This window comes from Morone saxatilis, unplaced genomic scaffold (assembly GCF_004916995.1).
Source record: "Morone saxatilis isolate NCDOM2014 unplaced genomic scaffold, NCSU_SB_2.0 Contig23, whole genome shotgun sequence".
Lineage (NCBI taxonomy): Eukaryota > Metazoa > Chordata > Actinopteri > Moronidae > Morone > Morone saxatilis.
The window spans coordinates 8,982,051-9,002,780 of record NW_023339796.1 but is presented as its reverse complement, the minus strand read 5'-3'; the positions used below and the strand labels follow the sequence as shown (position 1 = coordinate 9,002,780).

Genomic DNA, 20,730 nt, shown 5'->3' with positions numbered 1-20,730 from the left:
GCGTGTTAAGAAAACAGGTCTTCCTCTATTTAGTCATTCCCTGAGCTGGTCAGACAGGTTCTGACTGGCACTGAAGAGAGTCAGCTGTGTTCAACACCTCGACGCCCCTCCAACAAAACACACACACCTATACATTCACACAAACCCTCACACACTCGCACTCAATAAGCATATCATTGTTTTTTCTCTTTTAAGTAGGGTTAACTTGAGCAATAGGTTCAGAAAAACAAAAGAGTTTTCCTTGTGTTTATTAGACATTAGGGTGCTGGTGTAATGTCTCTTGGGTCACATTCCACAACGTGTCTGCTCTTGACTGCAAAGAAAGCCAAAACATGTGCTCCAAATTCTGAGACACACCTCAGGACACTGCACAACACAACACAACAGTTAATTTAATTGCTCAGAACCCTTTCTGATTGGCCAAATTGAAGAAAAGGACACGCTAACGTCTTTCAGCTACGTCAAGCTAGTATCTGAAGCCAATGTTTTGTATTTTTCCTTGTCCACTGTGTATTTTACACGTTGTTGTTTTGAATTCACACAAACCGACGGCGATTGGGCACACAATCAGTGAGAATTAGGCACAAACAGCTGTCTCCCGCCCTCCCTCTTCTTCCTCCTCATTACTTTGTCCCTGAGGGATCTCCCTGACATGAACCCTGCAGTCCAGCAGCCTAACGCCCAGGCAACAGAGGCAGACTAAAGGCAAGCTGACCGTTTTAATTAGAGGAGCCATGTGAGATGTAATTAGCCTCCTAATTATTACTCAGACTGAGAAACCAAACCGTAATAAACAAAAAGGTTGTCATGACTGTGCAGCTGTGAATATTAATCAACCTGATTTGGACATCCCGGATGGCAGTTTGCTAATATGGATGCTGATTACGGTTAATTTGTTTGTTTTTTTTTGGCATATAGTACATAGATGGACTGTATACCACCCAGCTGCAAGCATACAGCCTGCTTCCTGTCTGAAGGTTTTGTTCAGTTAATATTTATGATGAGCAGTAAATGCTGAGTGAGGCAGGTGACTAAAGGTTCAACAAACTTCCTCACACTAGGCTCACACTTGTATGGCGCACAAGGAAGAAAAAAACCCTGATTTCTCAAGCAAGCAGCAGTATAGCCACTGTAAACATTCTCCCCTGTCCAGTTGTTGATTTCATAACCCCTTTGCAGGTGGTAAATGACCTGATATTCCACGGCCATAAACTGACTTCCTCATCAGGCTGCAAGACATGAGAAACAAGGTCAGGCTGTAGCTGCGTAGAAGTTCTAACTAAAATAAGGCTTTATAGTTGTACCTAGCCTTTTATTTTTTGCACAGCACAACCTTCTACAAATAAATTACTCTTTTATACAGTACGATGTAAGATGTGTACTCTACAGTAAGATGTGTCATAAAAGGTTACGCAACTTGCAAACTACCTTTCAAGTGTGGAAAAGATTATGCAAATTCTAAAGTACTGGAAATCTTAGTAGCTGATTCAATTGACTCATCATTCATATAAAAAAAAAAGGTATAAAAACACAGCTTACTGGCTGCAACCTGCGTAAATGCAAGGGTGGGGCCTGCAGTGACGTAACTGATACTGTGACAAAGACTAATTACCTGTTGCTTCACTTCCTCCAGCTGTATTGTCGTCACAAAATGTCCAGGAGGTAACTCTAGGAGCAAGGAGTGGCAGATCTGGTATATCTCTTGTATGCATGTGTGTGTGGGTGTGTGTATTGACCTGTGTGTGAGTGTGCAACACTGTGAGGAGTACAAAATATTCCCTGGATTGCGCTTTGATCAGCAGGCAGTCAGAGCTAGACAAAAGACTTGATAAACCCGATCGTTAGTCACTTAAGCTTGTTGAAATGTGCGGTCACATACCACTCTTTGGATGTTTACTTGGGGACTTGTGTTGGAAGGCAAGTGTGTGTGGTAGATATTTGTTTCTTGAGGCTATAGCATCTGCACAACGACAGGAACAATAAATTGCCCACGCTTATTATGAGATAATTAGCTCATTGTTCAGGTCCATACTGATTACATGCTCAAATACAGTTGAGAACGCACGTGCTACTGTTACAGAGAAGGCATGTCAAATAACTACCTGAATTGTTGAAATAAAAAAAAGGAACTTAAAGGAATGGTTTGACATTTTGGGAAATGCTTTACTGATAGACTTCATTATCTGGCACTTTGAGATAATTGGCATGGGCTGTTGCCTGCACTCACAAGGCCGATAAACAAAAAATGTGTGCAGACACATCTGCTGGCAGCCTTATCAGTGGGGCTGCTGTAACGCTTTTAGCATTACCCCCTGTGAGTTTTGGGAAGCAGGTGAAAAAGGTAGTTTGGAGTCCTGCACCATAACTCTCAACTAAATTTCCGCAGTCGCCATCATCTTTTCTAAATGTTAACATGTAGGAATGTAAAGATCTAATGTGACAGTTGAACTGCGATACAAATGTGTGAAAGTCTGAGGCACTCAAGAAATGAATGTGATTAAAAATCCTCATAGTAACAATTAAAAAAACATGCCTACTTTCAGCCCAAAGGCAACCATTTTGTATTTGCCCTGATGAAAGCCTCAATGAACGCGCAGTCATGTTTTTTTAACTGTTACTATGAGTAAATAGCCACGAGATATTAAAGGCTTTTTAATCACTACCCGCTTGAGTGCCTTTTTCAACAGTGTGAAACATGTGAAGATTCAAATTGGTGAGATGAGAAATTAATTGTTTATATCAATCGTGGCATCAAAGCACAAAAACTACAGTTTCACTTTACAAAGAAAGGGAATATGCATTGTTTTATAGAGTTTATTCCCTACCTCAATAATAAAAAAGGATTCTATGATTTGATAAAGAAAATATAAGAGAAAAGATATTTTGTAGTTTTTTTGTCTTTTCAGTCATAATTTGTCTTCAATCTCATTTAGTAAGAAGATCATATCAGGAACTCAGTATTGTGAATTGTATTGAATTGTGAGGTAAGTGTATCGTTATTCTCTGTTAACATGTTTCTCTCATCCTAAATGACAGCAAATCTAATAGAAAACTGTTACTGGCTAGCGTTAAATATATATTATGTTATAATTTATAGTCTACAATAACGTAGTTCAGTCAGGGCTTTTATATTTGGTGGTAAAGCTCTTTTTCGGGTCCTCCCTGCCCTTCCATGTCCATATGTGGACGGCCTAATGCTAAGTTAGCTTAACTTAGCATTAAGAGAGGAAAACATGGAAACAGCTAGCCAGCCTCTGTTCCATACACAACCAACTGTAAAACTGAGAAATTGCAGTTTGGGTTTTTTTAAATGAAACTGGTTAAATTAAACAAACAATGCATAACGTGTTAATTAATGAGCTTTAGAAGACCTGGTCGATTTTTTTTGCCAGGCAGACAGAGGCGACAGTGTTCAATCTTCCCATCTAACTCTCGTCAAGGAAGCGAATAGGCAGAATTATTGTATTGTATTGTACTGGATTACATATGTGCTACAGCTATGTCTTATTATTATGTCCATCTCCTTTATTATGTAAGCAGTGTATAATGTAGACTTTCAAACTTTGAAGCTTAAGAACCTATTTGACAGACAAAAGGGGAACGTGAAGCAGGGTATGAAACCAAAGTCACGGCAGACAAAATTTACAGTAAACACTTGAGAAACATTAACTAAACATGGTGAGATCAAATGTTCAGTGTTAAGTACCAAAACCAACCAAAAGAAAAGGGTCAGAGTTTGGCATAAATTCACATTTTGAGGTCTCATTTAAATGTTTTGATGAAACTCTGTATTTTTCTGGCCACGAGAGGAAATACTGAATGTCCAAAAATGTAAACCGAACTTCCCGGGGACACGGTAAAAACTTCTCTAACCCATCTACTGCTTTCCTTTGGCACACTGAGCCATCTACTATACATTTAAATCATCATGCTTTATACCTTTGACAGACAACAGAAATGAGCCTGCCGCATTCTCTTCCTCTCATTCACTACCTGAAATTCAATTTCTCTGTGTCCAGAGTCTGATAATTACATTTTCAGAAACCTTATACTTAATTAATGGGAAGTAACAATGCTAACTGACATGAGTTGTTTATTTCTCTCTCCAAGTCAACAGCATTACGGCAAAGTATATTATGTAACTCAATCTGCAGTGTTCCTCCGCTGATAACAAATCGATGCCAAGATTAATTCCCATATTTAGAGGGAAATTATGGCGTAACCCCTCATATGTCACTGCAGATGTATGGTAAGAGGACGTTGATAAGATGAAAACAAATACACGTTCTGCTTTTATTGGCCTCAGTTTAATGTTGGGGCTCACTTGGGGTTGCATTCGCTCAAATTTCCAGACTTTCAGATTCCGGGAAGCATAAATCTCTCAAAGCCCATTATCAGTGGATAGGGGGAAAAAGCCACTTCCTTGATTTTTTCTGTGTATTCAGCTCATACTTCCTCCTCTTATATTGTCTGACTGGCTAAGATTCAGGAGGAGATCAAATGTCATATAAAGATGAAACCAGCAGCAATAGCAGTCATATGTGAGTTCTTTGGTGGTGTACTATATCTGTACAAAGATACTCTGTATTTTGACATAAGGATTGCTGATTTCCTGCTCTTTGCATGGGGGAAACGCAATCTTCCTCTGCGTGGGAGATGCATCAATCCCTTAGAGAAAACATCTTGGGGCCTCAGAAAAGAAAAAAGGGGTCAGAGAGGACTAGAGGATACCCCCCCACTTTCCCTCCCTATTCCCAGTGAATGCAACAACACAAGTCCCTTTGACATCTCAGGAAGTTGATCTTTGCACAGGGTCAGCTCCAGACAGCTACCCTGTGATGCTGCAGCAGATGGTAACTGATAGTCGTCTCCAACGGAGGAGGATGTACTATCAGGACGTCACGTAATGTACTATTGGAGAAAGAGAACTGATGGAAAGGAAGTGTGAGCAAAAATGAAATGGAGAAGAAAAAAGGAGTCGGGAGTGGTTTGTGGTTTCGTTAACCAAGACGTCGATCTGGGACATAGCAGCCGGCTGTGGGGTCAAACTGTGGAAAGGGGGTGTAAAGCCTCACACTTGATGTATGAACATTGCTGACCTTTCCCTGGAGGCTAACAAAGGGGACAAAACACTGGATCGGCCAGCTGTAGAACACAAGCAAATGAAGCGTCCCAGTGAATACGTCACATGTCCTCTAAACAGTTGACTACACTCTCTGGCCCTGCCTCAGCACAGTCAGTGAAGTTTAGTCTGTTAAAAGCTCAGCAAAGTGACCAAATAAAGACCAAAAAGGCTCATGTTTACCCTCAGCTCCTGAGGAGCACTCTCTACCAGTCAGTGAGACACTCCAGATACCTGTGGCTGGGCCCGTAATGTTTACCCTCAACCTCAGTGTGAGGAAACCGTGTTTTTAGGTTCTGCACAAACACAGGAATACAGTATGTATACTCACAGTCCTGCATACTGTGATCAGCATTTCTAAGGCCTAAAGGCATTTACATTTGTCCAAATACAATGACTCATTTTAAAACCAGAACTATTCAGACCTTTTAAGCAATTGATTTATTTAATTGTTCGGTTTAAATGAATGTAGAGCATATAGATAGTATAGTTTTACAAGGAGTTAAAGGTTCGGTTGAGCAAAAAAAAAACTTCAGGGCAGTGAGGCAGTTTTGCTTTTGTTTGTGCTGCTAACAGCAATGCAAAATGTAATATACAAAATTCAACAGAATAAGTGTCATTGGTATTTTGGATAATCAACAGGCCTCACTGTTAACTCATTTCTTCTGTAGAAAGTTGCAGTTTACCATGAAAACTAATCACATTGCAGTCTGTGCAGTGTCCACAGTAACAAGGACATTGGTTTTGACTGGAAAAAAAAGAGTTGCTTTCCCTTTTTTCTTTTAAAGCTGCAGTAATCAGTATTTTTATATGAACAATAGCTCACTATGACTATGTATGATGTGAAAAGGGTTTCTCGTAGTGACACACCCAGAGATGAATATCATCCAACTGAAGTTCCCCTTTAGTTCCAGGGAGCTTTAAAGCTTCTTTTAGCTCTTTTGGTTTTCTGGTCTTACTGCCCTGATTCACTCTCAGTACTCATCAGCGTGGCTGCAGCAGGCCATTTTAGCAAAGCTGTGATGAACCTTTTCTACAATACCTGCCAAACACCATAGACAGAAAAAGTTAGCATAGTTAGCACGGATTGCGTATCACAGTCATGTTTGCCAGGTAAACCTGAAACACCACTTTAAATAGGTGCCAAAGTTGTTCAATATCAGCTGCGTGTGTAAATAGGCGACTGTTTGCTAACACTTTATAAGGTGATAATATGTCAATGTTGTGTTTACAGCTTGTTGCGCTGCCAAATCAATTAATGCTGGTTTAAATGTTGTTGTTTTTTAAAGCTGTGAGCGCAAACAAAACTCAATTCACTTCCATTGTAGAGGCAGCACACAGGCAGTGAGAAAATTGATTTATTTTTTTTAAATTTTAGTGAACCAACTATTTAATTTAGAGCAAACAAATAATTGGTTATGTAGTTATTATGTAAAAGAGGTTTTGTTGCATTCATGCTGGTTATCGTACGGCTACTGCTGTTAAAAAAATCAACAAACTGCGAATTTATCCCAAAAGTCAATGATGCATTCATTACCCAATAGCCATATCCATGACAGAAGAGCTAAATAAACCATAAATAATAGAAGATGCACTGAAAAAGGCACAATTTACTGGGCACCAAGTTGATTTATTAGAGTTAGTTGAACACAGCTGCACTCCCATTACTCTCCAGCTGTGGCCAATATACAAGGGCCCCAACATGACGGCCCAAAAAAAAAAAATCAAGCAATATACAGTATATGATTAGTCAGATAATTGTCCCACATGCCCCGTTGGTAAGTCCATTAGTCCCCCATTAAAGTCACCAAACAATCCCACTGCTGTTACCCAAAACTCACACAACCCCCGTTAGCCCCAACCCCATTTAAATTCCAATAATGCACCCACCATTCTCCTGAAATGTTCCAACATTCAACCCACTTCCTCTTTAACATCCAGACATTCTCCCTATTGAAACCCATTCCAGCCAAGAAACTCCCCCCACAACTCCCCTTTTTTTTTTTCCTCTTTCTCCTTCCCTGTTAAAACCATACTCCTCTTCAATCCCACAGGAAGCACAAGAGGAAGACTGGAGAGGGAGTGGGCGGCAAGCGTACTGCTGCCCCCCCCCCCTCTACTGACTGTCACTGAGCCATGCCTGGAAAAGAAGAGCGGAGGAAGAGAGGCAGAGAAGAGAGAAAGAAAAATAACAACCACAAGCGAAGAAACCCACACATTTCACACATCATTCCAGCAGGAGAAAGCAGCTGTGACTCGGGATCCCCCTGTTTTCTTGCATTCCCAGTGTAGAGCAGCAGGCCCAGGTTGTGGTGCATCAACAGATAGGACAGATAACTCTCACTCACCGGACTCCTCACTTCATCTAAACAGAGGAGATAGATGCTCTTTGAGGCAGCCTTTCTGCTTAAGAGTTTCTTATTTTTAGCCCGATTGCTGACAGGCTCATTTCTGTGTAGGTCTAACCGCTGTTTCGCAGCGTTTGCCTGCCAACAACTGCCTTAGTCATGTGTCTAGTAACTCTGCCCCGCTGGAGTCTTCACCAAGAGAGACCCCATAAAAGGAATATTGTACAAAAGCCCTGGGGTTTTTGCGTTAGTAAGCTTTACTCTGTTGCTCAGCCTTTACTCACCATTTTAACCTCTGCTTTACACATCAGCAAGCCCTTAAATCCACCGGTGAGTAGTTTCTTCCTCATCCACACTGGCTGAGGGCAAGAGTCAGGGACAAATGGACCTCGGGGAATTAGTTTGTACAACTGAGGGGCTCTCATAATTTTCAACACTGCGAAAGGGTGTTTAGTTACATGTTGCGTTGTACTCGCCAAAAGCATGACCAATTTAATTTGCACAGGAAAGCTCGGAAGAATTCAGATACGTCTTCCTGATGACACATCAAACTGAAATGTTTGAAATGCAATGGGGTGCCACGGCCAAGTACTAGGGGCCCCAGAGCGCTCGATTATAATCTTCAGAGTATTTTTAAAACAATTGGATTTCTACTGAAATAGTGCAAACAGCAACGACTGACAGAAAATGGTGCTAGTTTTTCATCAAACACCTCTCCCACAAGCCCACGGCTCAGATTTCATCCATTGTTAACATGCGGAGCGTTATCCTGTTCCTGACAAAAAAAGCACATCACACATGGTTAACAAAGCTCCGAAACAATGCGCTAGCTTGTTTAAGATGATTATGAGCGAGGATGGGCGGTTGTTTCAAGGCCGCCCCCTCACTAGAGACACAGAGGGGCTTTTGCACAACCTAAGGCCTGGCTGCTTTGCATCAGTCATCAAAGGCATCAGGCTTGGCAAGCTGGACCCTTTCCTCGCTATCAGCTACACTGCTGAACACAAGGACCTTGGCTCAGAATCACCGTTTATGAAACACACACTACGAACTCTCATGACTACTCTAGAGAGTGGACAATCAGTGTAGAAGCCAGGATATAAAACCTTTCCAACATAATCATTATCCAATGTCCGACCCAAACAAAGAGAAAATTCTGCTTCCTTCCTATAATTACCAGTTCAAATGTAGACATAAAATATAATAAACTTTAATACAATAATTATCTTTGTATTGGGGTGAGACATTTTGCTTTTAATAAACACATTGCAACCGTTACAAACATGTTGAGACTGAAAGTTCAGTCTTGACCTTCATAACAGTAGCTGGCGAAAAAAATCTCGAGGAGCTTTCATCATAAGAGCTTGCTCTCTTTGCGGTGATAACCGTTTTGTCAACTACTGTTTCCAAAGTCAAGAATAATCTCAACTTTTAAATCAAATGGACAAGAAGTTCTTCAAATGGAAATTTGGGCAACTGGGCAAAAAAAAGCTACTAAATGGACCTTGTGGTGAGACTGTTTTGTCAACTACTGTTTCCATGGTCACAAATGAACTTTCGAAGTCAACTTTGAAGCCAACATCTACACCAGGTCCTTAAAGTGCCCAGAAAAAAAGAGAAATGTGAACATCTACCATGCAATGACAAATGGGCAACTATTTGTTGTGGAAGATTGGTGTGACATGATCAAAAGCTCCATAACAGTTCCTAAATGGAGCTTGTGGTGAGATTGTTTTGTCAGTTACAAACAGCTCAACAGATGTAATGATGTTTCCAGCTACAAATCCTGGATCTCATCTCGGATGTTTTTCAATCGACCAGCAGGTGCCAAGCATTCATAACCAAGGATAAATCTCAGTTCAGATCGCTTTTTTTCTTGGAAGCATAAGACATACGCGCATCAAAAGTATCCAAAATGGCCTTACCGAGCCAGTATAACAATAAAAAGAAAAGACAAACTCCCCTGCCGGCATATTTCAAATACCTCCCGCTAGACTGTATAAAGAAATCAAGTTTAGAGGGGTTATTTTCATGTCCTTTGACCCAAAAACCCAATGAAATTTAGAGTATTTTTAATCTCTTGGTAATCTTAAGGGTGCCTGATAATTGTAATAATACCAGGATAAAAACTAAACAAGTGGATTCATATTAAAAAAATCTCAGACTGCCTTCTAATCAGCTCAGGAAGAGGTTGTTGATGTAGCGGATATACTGCAGGTCCAGAGGGCTAATCCTTACTGCCTGGCACAAGTCCAACAACGCACTCCAGGGTATTTCTACCAGGGAGCCCATTCACCACCTAGCTCCATAACTATCAAGCTGAAGTGGTTTGTTATGAAAATGAAAGGAGAGTGGTAGATATTGATCGTTTATCAGTGATGCTTTGAGTGTCATGGGGCTGTATTATGATACAGTGCATGGGAATATACTTATAATATATGGCCTTCACAAATGGTTTATTGAGCAATTTTGCAAGAGGGTCAGTTCCACCGCTTTTATGGAGGGAAACATTGCAAGTGAAGCAAACAGAATTCCTTCTTTTTTTACAGGCCTCTGGCTTCAATTATGAAAACATGCGGTAATGAAGATGTTCCGCTCAAAGTCCAACCAGGAAATTAATTTTGAGCTCGACGAAGCATTGGTGTTGTTGAAACTTACTAGGCAATTAGAAAAGGTACTACAGAAGGCGTGTTGTGTTTAGAGCACATTATGTTTTAGTGCTCTGGGAGTTAAACAAATCACAGATCAACTCTGTAGCTGAGCACTGCCACCACTACCATATTATGAACAATGCTGTCATCTCATCTATAAATGGCTCGGATGAAATACATTTTACAATGCTGATGAAATCCCTGAGAGGTGATGCTGGCTTGTAAAATGCTGGAACCATGGCGAGAGAAGGGCTGACATCTTCTTTTCCTCCGCTAACACACCCCCGCCAGAGCACACTGCCAAAAGCGCTATCATCAATGGTGTCATAATTCAGACAGAGCTATGTCATGAGGAGGGATGGCTGTTATTTGCTTGCCAGAATTATACTTCCCCGGTCAATGAGGAGATTACTCTTTCGAGTCCTTTTGTTGTTTGAGTTCTTGTAGTTTTGGAGACAGAACTTTAGGCTTTTAAATAATACCCAATCAAACGTTTAGAACATTTTTGTGTGAAATGTCCACAACTATTGGATAGATTGCCATAAAATTTGGTGAAGATATTCATGTTCCCCTCAAGATGCATTGTGATAACTTCGGGAATCCTTAAGTTTTCATAGCACCACCATCAAGTCTAAATACCATTTGTCAAATACTTTGGTTTATGACCAAATATTACAAAACAAATTACATTCTCTTCAGCCTCAGCTGTACTTTGTGTTGTTAATTTGCAAAAGCATGCTAACACGCTAAACTAACATTGTGAACATGAGTAAACATTATACCTGCTAAAATTCAGTATGTTAACTGAGAACACTTTTGCATTTATACTTTAGCATTTAGCCCCAAGAACTCAGCCTCACAGAGATGCTACCACGGCTGCAGAACCGTAGTCTTGATACCATTTCAAGGCATAAGCTATTTGTCTCTACTGATATTTGTACATAGGATTAGATGTCCTTTTCCAACATAAAACCCCAAAACAGCCAAATGGATTATATTACCCTAACAGCCTTCATAACTTTTAGCCAACAGGGACGTCTTTCTCCTCACTGTTGACACAGGGCTGTAAAGTCATGTCTACATGGCAAGTTAAGGTCAAGGAAGACAGATAAGCCTGTGTCAAAGAAGACAACAAAGTCCTGAATAAAGAACCTTTTGTCCAAAGAATCTGGGTTTCTGAGGGGAAGGAGATATTCAAGTTCATTCATTCACGTTTGGTCTACACATGAGCCACAGGGGCTGGATGGGAATTAAATCACCTCATGCACTTTCCTTTTTCTTTGTATACATTTCTCAGTCATGCGTGTTCTCTCATTATCATATTTGGATCCCCGCCACCCACCCACTATGTATATTGGCTAATTTTCAGCCTTATTAAGATATTTTGTAGGAGACAGCCCCGTTAGGAAGCCCAGGGAAGCCTACCACAAAGGCACACTGTAAGCTGAGAATTGAGAATTGAGAAGCTTTGCACTCTGCAACTTGTCAATGCCAGGCTCATTCAAAGATATGACAGGAGGTCTAGACTAGGAGAAACCTGGAGGCAATACAGGTATCAGCTAACAAGTGATTCTGCATGTCTGTAGATGTTTACTTGTGAGAGGGTCTGCTCTAAAGTAAGTTTCCTATGCACCTACAGTAGTGTTGGCATCCAAGTGCAACTGCATTGAAGTTGGTTGCCATTTCCTTGTTGAGGATACAGTATATGGCAGAATCCACAAAGACTAAACAAAGCAAAGCCCCTCTGTTTTATTTGACTAGTTATTACTCGCCACTACCTTTTCAATAAATACTGGAACATTACATACTGTTTTGACTGACACCCTACCACGCCCTTGCAATGGAGCATGTAATGCCTTAATCACATTGTCAAAGAAAACAAACTTTTTATAGGTACTCGAGCAATGAAAACCATCAGACAAGCCTGATCAGGATTCCCTTGAAAGCCATAAACAATTATGTGCTATAAATGAACTAGATAGGGTTTTTGATGTTAACATATTCACCCATATCCATCCTGCAGTGACGTAGTCCTTTGCAGAAAGCCGAACAACTTCACTTCTATGTCACTCGGCGTGAGCATGGAAGGAGCTAAACCTTTAAGCAATAGACTAGTCCAGGGCCAATGCAAACCAATGGAAAACAGCCAAATCCTCCAGGTAATGCTGTTAAAGAGCACCAACATCCTTTTAATCAGGATGTGAGGCAGGAAGCAGCCCCCTCTTTACTTTGCAAAGGGGATTACAAATTAAACATCCTGGACCTCCATCCCGATTGCTTTTGGCACACGCTGGAATTTTTACATTTTTAAACATTAACTTTTTTAAAAATTGGATAAATTAACCATAATGTGCCACAAGGTCCAAACCACTAACAGTGAGTCACAGCTTAAAATGCACCATTTAGTTTACTCGGCCAATGGACCACACAGGAAGAGGCTAAAGGCTATTAGGGAAGCAAGTTTCAGAGATCAGCCACCACCCTTCAACCAATGCTTTCTTCTGAAATATTCTGAGATGGGGATTTGTTTGTAAAGCTATTGTTCCCTTCCCTATGGGCAATTCCTCTTTTTGGCAAGCACTGTTTGAAACACTGCTCCTCGGAATGACCTTTAGGTCATTAGAGAAAATGCCACACCTACAACAGGTCTTTGGAATAATGGTGAGAGACAGTGAAGCAACAGAAACTAGCAAGAACAGCTTGAGGACTCTTTGATGAGGGATTAGGCAAGGGCACGAATACCAAAGTCAAAGATTTCACCTCGTCCTTCTGATGTTTGTTTGTGTATCCCCAACTTTCCTGTTTCTCTCCCCTTGCTGCGATTCTTCCTTTAATCCGTGCACCACCCCTGTCCATCTCATTGACATCTCTCACATTTGCATTGTGACACAAAGATCCACATAGTTCAGTGGTGAATACAAATACACCAACTTACTTATCTGTAAGGGAAAAAAAGGCCTCAGACTATGTCTGTTCACTGTCCTTCTGAACTGAACTGAGCTGCAAAATTCTCCTCAGCGTGTTAGAGTCATGGTTTTCATCCAAGCTGAAAGCCTCCAGGATGGAAACATGTGCGGTGCCCACTTTCCATCTTTACCTTCACTACTAGAGCTGACTTACTGTTTCAGCAGTTCCAGCCAGAGAGGACACATTCAAAAACTGCTTTGTCAAGCACACGAAGAACATGAAGTACATTCACAACAGAAACTAATTGGTAAGAAATGCTTCAGATGCTGCAACTGGCATAAATCTAACGGGTGTGTGCAGTACACTGGCAAACATATACCAGACAACCAAACGACAACACTACTTTCTTTATTTTCAGTCAAAACATTGAGCTAAAAGTAAGTCATGAATTTGTTCTGACACTATTTTTCTGAGGATACTAGTTAGAACTTGTCTTCTTGTATATATACAGATAAATATTAGTTTAACTTTTCGTTATTAAATAAACATTTATTTGAGGATGCTTAATATACTGCGTCCAATATTTTTCTTTTGTCACACCTAATGCCAATGGTACTATGCATTTTTGTGCTAATCTTGGTATAAATGCAGGTGCAAAATAGGTTGAGCTTTTCAGACAACTCCTAATACAAAAAGTGTTAAATAGGGCTTCGACTAACAATCAACTGATCTGCAGATTTTTTTCTTGATTGTTTGGTCAATAAATTGCCGTTAAATTTACTTTCAGAAGGTGTACGTTTTTTTGATTGAATCATTGACTAATTTGTGTTATTTTTACAAAAGTTAATGTTGGTTTCATTTTTTCCCCCCAATTTGACAGTTTGACACTAGAAAAACACGAATGTTTAATCAATATATTGTGCATCCCTAACAAAATTGGAATTATCAGTGAGTCATGTTTTTCCAAAAGTAAGGCAGTGGCTCAAACATTACTCCAAAAAGGCAAAAGAATGAAATCATGCAAAATGATGACCACTCCTCAACACTCCCTCAGTCAGATACCCAGTAGATAGGCTTCCATTGGAGCTGTGGCCTCTTTTGCCTTTTAACACGACACTGCTCCTGATGAGATGGGAAGATAGCATGCCTTTTTTTCCAACCTGAATTCCTGGGTCTCTTTCCACTGGAGACTCCATGCACAGCCAGTGGATCATGGAAACGCCATAAATGCAGCGGATCACTTTGTTACCATGTACAAACAAAGGAAGCGAATCAGTTCAATGAGTAACCACGTTCACTCACTTATTCCATGCTGGGTTCTCAGTGGATGTATGTATACAAACAGAATGGATTTTAGTAGCTGCAGTTACAACACAATACACACTGGTTTACCTTGAATGAGAGGCCAAAAGAAGAGTTTTCAATAAATACAATCAGAGATGTAGCAGCCAGCGTTTCTTAACTTATCAAATGTTAGACATGAAAGCAATACATAAAACTTTATTGCTTGTGGTTTGTTTAGACAGTAGAACCAGACACATAATTGATGCTTACAGAAATGCAGTACTACTTAATTTATAGGGCTAAACAATAGATTTACTGTATTCAGATGTGTCTTTACGGTTGAAAGTAAGAAGAAGAACAAAAGTTGCTTCACTTCTGTATTCCCTCACGCTGACATACACGTCTAGCCTCGGGTGAGTCTGCTGCACGCCACAGATCTCGCTTGCTCTACAAAAGTATCAGTGCTGCCAGATAACCTGCCCTCGACAGAGGCACTATTGTCCCAGCGTGAAACCAAAATCCTACACCTCGCCAGCAGCTCTCTAAAATCTCTACCACTCAGACATGGTGCAGTTTATCAAAGCTGGGAGGAAGGGAGGGAGGCGAGAAATTATCCTCCAGCTCCCACAGCTTGAACCAAAAAGCCATATTTCCACCAATGGCTGCAGCAGATGGAAGTCTGGGAAGGTCGTCAGAGGACCAGCAAGACACAGCAGCAGCAGTAGTAGCACCAGGGCCACTCTGGACCCTAAAACTAGAGATTCTAGTATTACACAGGATCATAACCTATATTTCACTACCGACATCCATCTAATCCCAGAGAGTGGGTTTTAATGGAAAGAAAAGGCATGTTTTTTTCTGAAAACGATGGAAAAAAACAGATGACTGACGAAGGAAGCTGGCTTGTTAGATCCCAACACAACGCAGAGGGAAAAGCACTTACTCAGGATGCTGAAATGCACTGCAGGAGTGAAATTTTATCATGATTCAGCTCAACTTTTGCAGGTGTCTAAGCAAATTTAAATTCAGAAATGATGGAGCTGGACTTCGCCTATATATATTATCTTCCAATGTCATTCTGTTGAGAACTTGAATAACCTACTAACTCTGAAAAAGCATACTGATATAAGCCGGTTATCCTGTTCCCAGAGCAAGCTGGGGAGCCTCGTATTAGGGATTAAGGATTCAGTCGTCGACATACGCCTGTGATTAGTTTGATCTTTCATAGGTTAACTCGTAGCCCAGTTAGACTGGCTCTAAGGCAAGTTCACCTCATATCTGTACTTTGGCAGCTTAGAAAAGCAATATTCAATACTGAGAGGTAGAAGAGTTTAGAAATATTTAATCATACAATAAAAAATATGATCATCACCTCTACAGTACAACTCCACTCACAAACAGAAGGAATCAAATTGATTCCGAGGCCATTTAGCTTGCATCTGGGAAATAAATCAGCACACTTATTACTTGTGGTTGGCTGCTGGGTGAAGCTGTGGGCATTATTTACAACCTCCCCACAGATGATGACAGTTAATAAACTGAGCATGCCAGCACGTAGGACGGGGAGCTTTTCTATTATTCAGCAAGTCCTGTCTGAGTCCCACAGAAGCCATCACAACCTGGCAGGCCGTCGCTGAGTGGTGGACTGACAGGAGGGCTTCCTGTGGGAGAGGCTGCTCGCTGCCAGGTGCATTATCAAATCTCAAATTCATTTTCAAAAGGTGGTAACATCTTTGCAACTTGCAACTACCGGAGGGGTAAATGACCACATTAAAAAAAACAGCATGATTATTCCTCTATATCCTCTAGAGCAACCTTTGATTGGCAAAAAACATATTTGAGATCATGGGGTGGTTATTAAAAGTACTGAAAATAAGGCTAATTATTAACACAATTGTTCACTACACCCTGTGTCCTTATTTACTGTTGCTAAACCTGTCAAGTTTTCTGTCCTTACACAGCGCATATGCAGTTTATGGTGGTGCAACAGATTTACTACTCGAAATTCTTAGTCATTTTTGGACTATTTTCCTTCATTTAAGGCAGATGTAGACAAAATTCGGTTTTTCATGTCTAGCTGGCCACCATCAATTTTCTCATTGAAATGTCCAGCATATTTTATCAGCTGTAGCTCACTAGTTAGGCTAACGTTAGCTCCACGGCTTGGTAGAAATCCCCATCTCTGCTAACGTTTTTGTTTTTCCAGCCCGCTAGCTTAAAATGATAACGTGAAAAGGGATTTAATATGCATTAGATGGCTACGTACCACATATCGTGCTAAAGAGTAAAGCGTAGACCTAGTTGGTCCAAATATTATTGGTACGATAAGGAAAAATGTAAGATCAGACATAACATATCCCTGTTTGCTTGTTTACGTTAAATATATAATATTTTCAAACATGATTTCACTTTTAACATTACAAGAGAAAAGGCTTTAAGGATAAGCGAGCTGTTTGGTAAAGATGGCGAAGGTTGCTGGAGCGGAAACTTCCCTCAATCTAATAAAGAGCAGGACAGAACGTTACCTTACACTCCAATAAAGTTGTAGCATCTAGGACCAGCTTCCACACAGTGGGGAAAAACGACAGCGAATGTGCTATTATTAAATGTTTTCTAACCTTTAACCACAAAAACTGATGTCGACTGAAAATAATGTAATTCTTTGCCTCATGCTGGAGCTAATAAACACTGTGTAATCATACCTTTGCTCTTGTTCTTTTGGTGACACCACCCTCCAAACTCTTTAAATCACTCTTACCACAGCTCCATGCACACTGTTTCAACATGTGGAGAAATCCAAAGCTTGACAGGTCTCCCGTGCCTGGTTACAGTTGCTAAGCTACGATTGGATAATTGCTTTCCAGGGGAGGGTTTAAACAGACCGCCAATTGAAAAGTGATGAATTATCCTGTTAGTCAGTTAATGTGCGTACACATTTCACCCCAATAATAGTTTCAGAACAGTATACAGGGAGGACTGGTAATGTGACAATGAGGTGTTGTCTCTCTCTTCAGCTCACTGATCCATGTAATGGCGCAAACTATTTTTCAGGAAGGGAAGAAAAATATGCACAAAGTGTTTATTTTTCATCCATGATCTCAGTCACTTTCAAGTTTTTCTCAACTTGAAAATCTTTTGCCACTTCTTGGTGTAAATAGATGACCTGATGTTCTCACTTGCTTCCTAGCAACACAAACAGATTCTTTTATGTATCTATATCGTCCATCCATGAAAACCATGTATCTCCCAGTTAGGTGATTTTTTAAAATAAGACAAAGGATTACAAGCTCCTTTGTCGGTTGAGAAAATGACTCTTCTTCTTAAGGCTTATAAAACCCTTTCAAACCCCTTTGGATTATCTCAAAAATGCATTGCCACTAAGCTTATACCGAGACTGTTCCTCTTTCTTTTTGTTTTGACATTTTGGAGAAACTTGGTTTTCACTGGAAAGCAATGTTATGTTACAGTACCTCATGTACCATTTTAACTACCTTCATTTTTAAGAAAGTGTAAGACATCTTATTTACACTTCTTAATTTAGATTGACTTGCAGCGGGTTAAAGGAAGTATTTCAAGTTGTCAACATGTAGTTATTAGGATTTCATAAGGAGTTAATAAATAAACCAAATGCAAACTGGATGGCAAAACTCCTGGGACACATTGTGGCACCCTCCAGCTACTATTTCTTCAATCAATAACAAAAATGTATGTATGTGTACATGTATTTATCAAAATGTAAAGCAAAGCACAGATCCGAGCATCTGGCTTTTTCATTTTGAAGTTTTGGTGTCATAAAAATGTAACTGGAGTTTGACATCTTGTTCAAATCAAGATGAACAATTATTGGACACTGTGTTCTAGGAAAACACGGTGTGCCACATAGAAACATCTGCCTTAGCCTCTGGCCAAACAAAACCCAACAACAACAACAACTAAAACTGCCTGACCATATGGCGGAGCTTGCATTTCCCTGGAAATGGAAATGTGATCAGTCGCAAAAAATGAATGGTAATTAAACCAAATTGTACTGCATACGTAACTACCATTACAGCTGCTCATTTCTAATCTTTTCTGGTCTTAATAAAATTCTAAAAACCTTATTTACTGTGGGAGACTTGCTGCTGCATGAAATGTGCTCTGTCTAGTTTGTTTAGAAGCCCAGAAATATTTAGGGACTCTGTCTTTTTGGCTCACAAACACTTTTGATTTGTTATGGTTCTCTGAAAACCGGCACTGGTTGTTACTTGTTGGAGCAGAAAGGAAAGATGTAACTTGCATGTGCGCTGCTGGCACTGAGCACACTGTGCTCATCTGCTTATAAGGAGGAACAACAGCGCAATGAGTGTGGACAATGATGATTCATGAGAATAGGAAGTTAAAATCATTAGGGAGTAAAGTGATACTTCTGGTCACTTTCTCTCCTGACATCTGGCCTTCGTGAGGTCTGAGTCACTCAATGTACATGTGGAATATATTTTAATATTGTTACGTATTTTATTTGACATTAACATCTAATTTAACCACCGTGATGCAGGACCTTTCCTGTGCTTATTTTTTCGGTCAAATATCACTTGTGCTTGTAGTGAGGTGTTCTTTTAGACTATCTCTGCTATTAAAAGAAAAAAAGAAAATTATTTTAGTCAAAACACTGTCATATCATTAAAAAAAATAAGATTTCTGTGGCCTTTACTTCAGGGCCAAAAGAATGCATTAAAACAAGCAGAACAAGAGAAACCAAGAAAGCTGTTCCTATACTTCAGCACTTGTTTTCATACTTCCATCAGCCTCACTTCATACCAGACGTTCTGCTTTATATCATTTGTGCAAGTGGGATGAAGTGACTGTCTTCACATTTTGATCTAATTTCCTTTGAGGACCAGATGCAAACTGGGAACATTTATCTTGTTCTTTTTTTTTCATTATGTAAGAGGATGCGCATATACACCGTTAACAGCAACAGAAGGAAAAAGCAAATGAGAAAAAATGTCAACGTCTGTCATCTGCAAGGTGTTGTGTGTTTACTTAATACATGTGTCAAACGGGCTTTTAGTGCGTGTTTAAAGGGGACAGCAGGGGACAGCAGGGGACATAGGTCAAAGACTGCGTATAAAACGCTTAAGGCAGAAATGCTCCCCCAAAAAAACATCCAAAATAGTCAAAATAAAAGTGAAAAAACAAACATTAAAGGGACTAAAAAACAAAGTACGTCAGTTAATTTCACAATCCACATCCCCTCCATGCAGCAGCAGCATCATCATCAATGTGGTTCAAATTTGCGTACTTTTCACACGGGATGTTGGCGCTGATGCTTATTTTGCGCAGTTTTTCCTAATTGGCCAATTAATCCTAACTTTTCCCGTAACTTTGTCCGCGACTGTATTCGTGACCCCATGACTAACCCGCATTGACACTGAAAGCTCGACTTTATTGGAGCCTCTCTGTGTTAGCTTTTACCAGCTCACACACACTGACCACGGAGACAGTGAGAAACTTTTTCTCCCACGCCGGATTTAAAGTTTCTCTGCGGCTCTGTGACTTTTTTTTTCTGTGAGGTTTTTCTGTAAATGTTTGGGACGAGGAAAAGAAGGAAAGCGAAAGCCCCAGCTTGGCATTACAACCCAGCCACGTACAATGTTGTAACAGCTCCCCTGACATACCTTTCTTTTCCGCCAGAACACAGCAGCCCCAGCACAGCACAGAGGTGAGACTGATCCACTTCAGAAAACGGGCTGCCATCGTGGTTTTGAAGCTCCTGGGTGAGAGAGGGGTGTCATTCCATGCCCACAACACGCGGTATTCCGCTTTATCAAAACTTCAAAATCTTTACGGTTGTTTTCTCTCTCTCTCTCTCTCTCTCTCTGTCTCTCTCTCTCGTTAAGTGAAAGACTTTTCCTTCTCTGGGAAACTTTTGACCGCTCCTCCTCCTCGCGCAGATATCTCCAAGCAGTCCGTGCTAGTGCAGCGCGAGGACGCGCTACTGGCTCTGACGTCAGCAGGAGGGAGGATAGAGGTTCTCTGGAAGAGCTCAGGTAGATAGATTGATATACTCAGGTAAAAACACCAAAACAACCACATTGTGCACAGTGTTATATTATATCTTTTTTGGATAAAGTGCACATCGTTTGTGAACACCGCCCCCCCCCCAAAAAAAAGAAACCCACAGGAGCTATATAGCTGTTAAAATTGCTGTCAGACCAGTTGCTGTCAGTGATGCACTGATAAGCTGGATAAACTTCCTTCGGCAAACAAAAATCAGTTCTTGCACAGGGCATGATTTTATGGTCTGTTTTCCCTAAAGTGATTCAGCGGAGATGCAGGAGGCTCAGTGAAGCTGGAGATGGGAAAGGTAATCCAGATAATTTTACTAGACCTCGACATGTAGATATGTTAGGGTTTAAAAATGTTATGATACGTTAAC

General features: G+C 40.4%; 1 protein-coding gene across 1 annotated transcript in view; it reads right to left on the bottom strand.

Moving 5' to 3' along the window:
- Positions 1-20,267, bottom strand: part of egfra (epidermal growth factor receptor a (erythroblastic leukemia viral (v-erb-b) oncogene homolog, avian)) — a 39,814-nt gene extending 19,547 nt beyond the window's left edge. The window contains exon 1 of the mRNA XM_035670577.1: positions 19,970-20,267. Within this exon, the coding sequence (XP_035526470.1) occupies positions 19,970-20,048 (79 nt within the window). The 5' untranslated portion in view covers positions 20,049-20,267. The remainder of the gene's footprint in view (positions 1-19,969) is intronic.
- Positions 20,268-20,730: the final 463 nt, after the last annotated feature.